The sequence below is a fragment of the Acytostelium subglobosum genome, assembly GCF_000787575.1.
Source record: "Acytostelium subglobosum LB1 DNA, scaffold: scaffold6, whole genome shotgun sequence".
NCBI lineage: Eukaryota > Evosea > Eumycetozoa > Acytosteliales > Acytosteliaceae > Acytostelium > Acytostelium subglobosum.
This window is the reverse complement of record NW_012236532.1, coordinates 736,514-741,130: the sequence shown is the minus strand read 5'-3', so window position 1 is coordinate 741,130 and position 4,617 is coordinate 736,514. Positions and strand designations below refer to the sequence as shown.

General features: G+C 42.4%; 3 protein-coding genes across 3 annotated transcripts; all 3 read left to right on the top strand.

The window, feature by feature from the left end:
* Positions 1-2,161: 2,161 nt before the first annotated feature.
* Positions 2,162-2,641, top strand: SAMD00019534_036280 (hypothetical protein; the record flags this gene model as incomplete). Its single annotated transcript, XM_012904520.1, has 2 exons — positions 2,162-2,228; positions 2,337-2,641. 2 exons carry the CDS (start codon positions 2,162-2,164, stop codon positions 2,639-2,641), a joined length of 372 nt encoding a protein of 123 aa, XP_012759974.1.
* SAMD00019534_036270 (hypothetical protein) lies at positions 2,634-2,876 on the top strand (the record flags this gene model as incomplete). Its single annotated transcript, XM_012904519.1, has 1 exon — positions 2,634-2,876. The coding sequence occupies one exon, from the start codon at positions 2,634-2,636 to the stop codon at positions 2,874-2,876; it is 243 nt and encodes an 80-aa protein (XP_012759973.1).
* A 58-nt stretch (positions 2,877-2,934) lies between these two features.
* Positions 2,935-4,612, top strand: SAMD00019534_036250 (hypothetical protein; the record flags this gene model as incomplete). The annotated part of the gene is made up of 3 exons (XM_012904518.1): positions 2,935-3,399; positions 3,465-3,782; positions 3,909-4,612. Coding segments are annotated over 3 exons (1,487 nt in total), but the record flags the coding sequence as incomplete, so codon positions are not given.
* Positions 4,613-4,617: the final 5 nt, after the last annotated feature.

Genomic DNA, 4,617 nt, shown 5'->3' with positions numbered 1-4,617 from the left:
CAGACACAAACAAATGCCTGGTACAGGATGATGGATGGCGATGCGGTCTCTGGGTTGTCTTGTGTATTCAAAAGTTCATCGAGTGTTCAAAGCATGGTGTCAATCCAAAAGTGATAGATGAATTTATGGAAGACATCCATTCGACAACAGACCAAGAGGTAGATGACCATTTCATGCGAGCGATTTCTCAATGTGACAAGAAGTGGCTGAAAGCGATCCAAGATAAAACTGAATATGTGTAAATATGTAAATATGTAAATATTAAAATATCTAAATATATGATCAATATTGTCCACAGTCTCGTGTGTATGAGAGCTCGGAACATGCCAAGTGTCAGAGTACTATGGGGCAGGGTTCCAGTAGAGCAGTAGGTGTTAGACAATCGATCAAGATGTTGCACTATAGCTGTTGATGTTGGTGATCCGAGTTGATATAGATTACGATGAACAGCAAAGAATGTGGTATATCGCTTCATCTTGATGAGAAGAGTCTGTTGGAGTTCATAGGAGTTGTTGGATGATGTTTGTCCTTGGTTGGTGTGCGACGATCCAAGTGAGCTGTAGTTGGTCGTTGTTTCATTGCTGTCCATTGACTGTAATTCCTATGAATCACTTCAAGAGTGATGTATAATATATTGATCGCTTCATCTTGATATGTTGAGTATTTCTATACTATAATCTTGATTGGTATTAGTTATTGTTAGAAGAAGAAGTGCGACGATCGGTCCAAGGTTTTGGTTGTTACCTGTGAAGCCCTCCAAGGCTTCTTCACCTTATTGTGTACCTGGGATGACGCAAAAGGAAGGACCCCCACGTGTGGTTGACCAATGGGAGGTGAGAACTTGTCTGTTTATATCCGTGAAGGACAGCAATGAAATGACTAATATTTTCACCTGTTAGTCACAAGAAAGATTGATAACTTGCCAATTGATGCTTAATATAGTAGTAATAGCATTCTGCTGTGCAAGAGTAACAATAATATCTATCTTTTATAATTATAGATCAACACCACACCAWATAAAAATTTATTTATTATTCAAACATTGTCATTGTTAAATTAAACAATTATACAACATACAAATACTAAGATGTCAAACAACCAGTTGTTTGTCTTCAATTATGGCAAAGGAAAAAAGAGAGGCAGGCCAGTCTCTAATCAATATCAAGACCTTGACTCGAATAGACCAGGAGCAACACCAGCAACTGTTCCAGCACCTGTACCATCTCGAACACTTCCAGCTAGAACAACACAATCACAATCGTCATCATCTCAATCATCATCATCTCAATCATTATCATCACAATCGTCATCATCACAATCGTCATCATCTCAATCATCTTCATCTTCATCTTCATCTTCATCTTCATCTTCATCTTCATCTTCATCTTCATCACAAACATYAATAGGTGTGTCGACTCAACCTATTCGCATTGCGACTCCAAGAGTCCAACCTCGATCAATAACAGCCACAGGTACAACCTTGCAACAACATGGTCAGCACAGTCCTTATGAAAGGGTGATTGACCTGTCTCAGAGTTGTCAACACATTGTTAACACAACAGCAGCAACTGACGAGTTAGATGACGACGACGTTGACGGCTATGACAACGATGAAGACACCATTGCTCAGATAATCAATGAGATGGCAATGACCAAACAGAACACTCCAGTGGTAATACCAGCAGCGGTGGAGGTAATACCAGCAGAGGTGGAGGTAATACCATCACCACCATCTCAATTGGCTGCTTCCAGTTCCTCGACAAGTTCAACGAAACAATTTCCACTAGGTCTCATCAAGCAGCTTGTAGATAACAACAACAATAATAATATTAATAATAATAATAATAAGGAGAAGGACAACAACGTCAATTATAAGTGCTCATTATGCCCAACAACAACAAGGTATTCATATAACTTATATGAACATATTCGGAAAAAACACAAAGAGGAATTGGGCAAGTTGAAGATCATTCCAACAACAACAACAACATTGACCAATCTGAGAACAGAAGATGGCAAGGCTCGCGACAAGTTGTGCGATCACTTTGGATGTCACGATCTAGTGGCCAACAGCAACTGGGCCCGGCACGTCCAGAACCTCAATTACCATCACAAAGTAATCAATAACGAGCAGTCATTGGCAGAGATATGCAACAGGTGCATGATTGTCAAGTTTAAGAATCGAATCAAAGCGACTGACAAGGTACACAATGCAACTGCAAGAAAGGGTATGAATTGCTAACCAAAGAACAACAACAACAACAACAACAACAACAACAACAACACATTTGATTAGATCATTTACTAATCAATCTCAACATCCTTCTCTTATTCAGATATACCTCTGCTCGAGATTGCCAAGTTGAAGGTACAATCCAAGATTCCAGATGACAAGTGGCTTGAGAGGATGAGAGAATTGCGGCTTCACACAAGGGTCTACTCTCTGCGCAGGATAAAGTTGGCGTTGGAGCATATATCCAAGAACAAACTAGACCTCAGAACGATCCCAAATGGATACTACAATATCCTGCCGTCTACATTGAAGAGAGCACTTGAATCTGATGCGGCATACTTCAAGATGATGGACCACTCATCAATGATCGGATGCCCACCATCCTCACTCTCTTCTTGTCATGATTGACTATTCCACCACAGGCAGATCAACAATCGTCTATGTCACATTTGTCCGCTACTGCTCCACCACCACCATCGATTGTTCCTCCACCAAGTCAGCAATCGTCGTCAACATTGCACACGTCTGCTGCTCCACCACCAACATCGATTGCTCCTCCACCAGTTCAGCAATCGTCGTCAACATCTCATACGTCTGTTGCTGCTCCACTACCACCACCATCGACTGTAACACACAGGTCTGATGCTGTTCCAACACCAGGCAGCTCAAAAGAAAACCCGATTGAACTCGTCACTCACCTTATGCTCGATGGAGCCAAGATGAATAAGAACAATCGAAAGCCAACAGAGATTGGAGTTGCACAGATTGTCGACCCACGAAAGTCACTATCCAGAATCAAGTCTCCAGAAGATGGTGTGACGTTCCTCTCATACACTGGCTCAGAGACCACAGAGAAGCTTTATGAAGCACTGGCTGGGCTCCGCATCGACTTGCAGATCCTAAAGGATAACAATAACATCATGGAGATCGATGGCGTATACTACAGAGTCACTGTCCTTTACGGATTCGACCTGGTCTGTGCGAGCACAGTCACTGGGATGTGTGGTATGCATCTATCTCATTCAACCTACCGCTGCATTCTTTGTCACTGCACCAATGACACCATCAACCATGTGTCTCGACTGGACCAGTTCACACTCAGAACACTGGAGTCAATCAAACATGATGCTGATATGATCAAGGCGAAGTTGGACAAGGGCACAAAGGTAATCGTGCAAAGAACTTCCATGGGATGTGCACAATACCTCCATTGATCATCGACCCATTGCAGTTCATATTGGATTCACTGCACTCTATCATGGGCGTCGTCAAGTTCTACAAGAAAAGGGTGCTTGACTTCACAGAAGACCCTAGATTGTCTCCTGAGGTCAGAGCCACACTTGCCAGTAGTTTCATTCAGTTCCTCAAGGACTATGCCAAGCTTCACCTGGTCACTGGTGATACCGATAAGAATGGAGAGCACGTGACTCTGAAGGATCGCTTCACAAAGAGTGCTGTGAACTATGAAGAGTTCAAGAGAATACTCAAGCATAGGGTTCCATTGCTCAACTTCTTGGAGACGGCAATAGGCACAGAAAGAACTAAACCTGTATGTGTATCATCCTTTCATTCATTCATTCATTCATTCATTCATTCATTCATTCATTCATTCATTCATTCATTCATTCATTCATTCATTCATGTGACAACTATTGACTAMCAAATGGCAATATAGATTCGATCAATGTGGGAGCAGCTTGCCTTTCTCGTCAACCTTATGATCACAGACCGACCTGCGGGTCAGCCAAACGTCAAGGAGTTTCAATGGCGTTTCATGACTGAGAAGCTTGGAACGCAAACACTCATCCACTGTGGCAACAAGCTCTCATCCTACATGCACATGTTTATAATGCATGTAGGATACTTTCTCGAGCGATATGGAAACTTGGAAAGATACTCTTTGTTCTGTGGAGAGTTTAAACACAAGAATAACAGAGTGACCAAGAAGGCCAGGTCAAATTCATACAGATACGCAACCTCTAAGGTTGACAATCAATCATCAGAACTTGATGGACACCTGACAGGAGACATCAATCATCAGCTCATGTACGCTGAGGCGCAACATCAGTTCTTCAACAATCAGCCATCCCTGACATACATGCTTAGTAATGGCATTTCTCATCTCAGGCAGGAGCTGAAGAGAAAGAGAGAAGAGATACCTCAGCTTTCACCGCCAGATATGGAGTCTCTCTTTGGAGTGAGTTCGTTGAACGACATTCCAGAACCCCCAGCATCCACTCAGCTCTATCCTCTAAACACTGATGTAACAGTCCTTTGTTCAACTCCCAATCACAAAGGTAAAGAGTACTTTGGATCGTGGTGGGACGCCACTGTCACTGACTACAACCATGACACCAAGCTCTACACCGTGAAGTACAAGTATG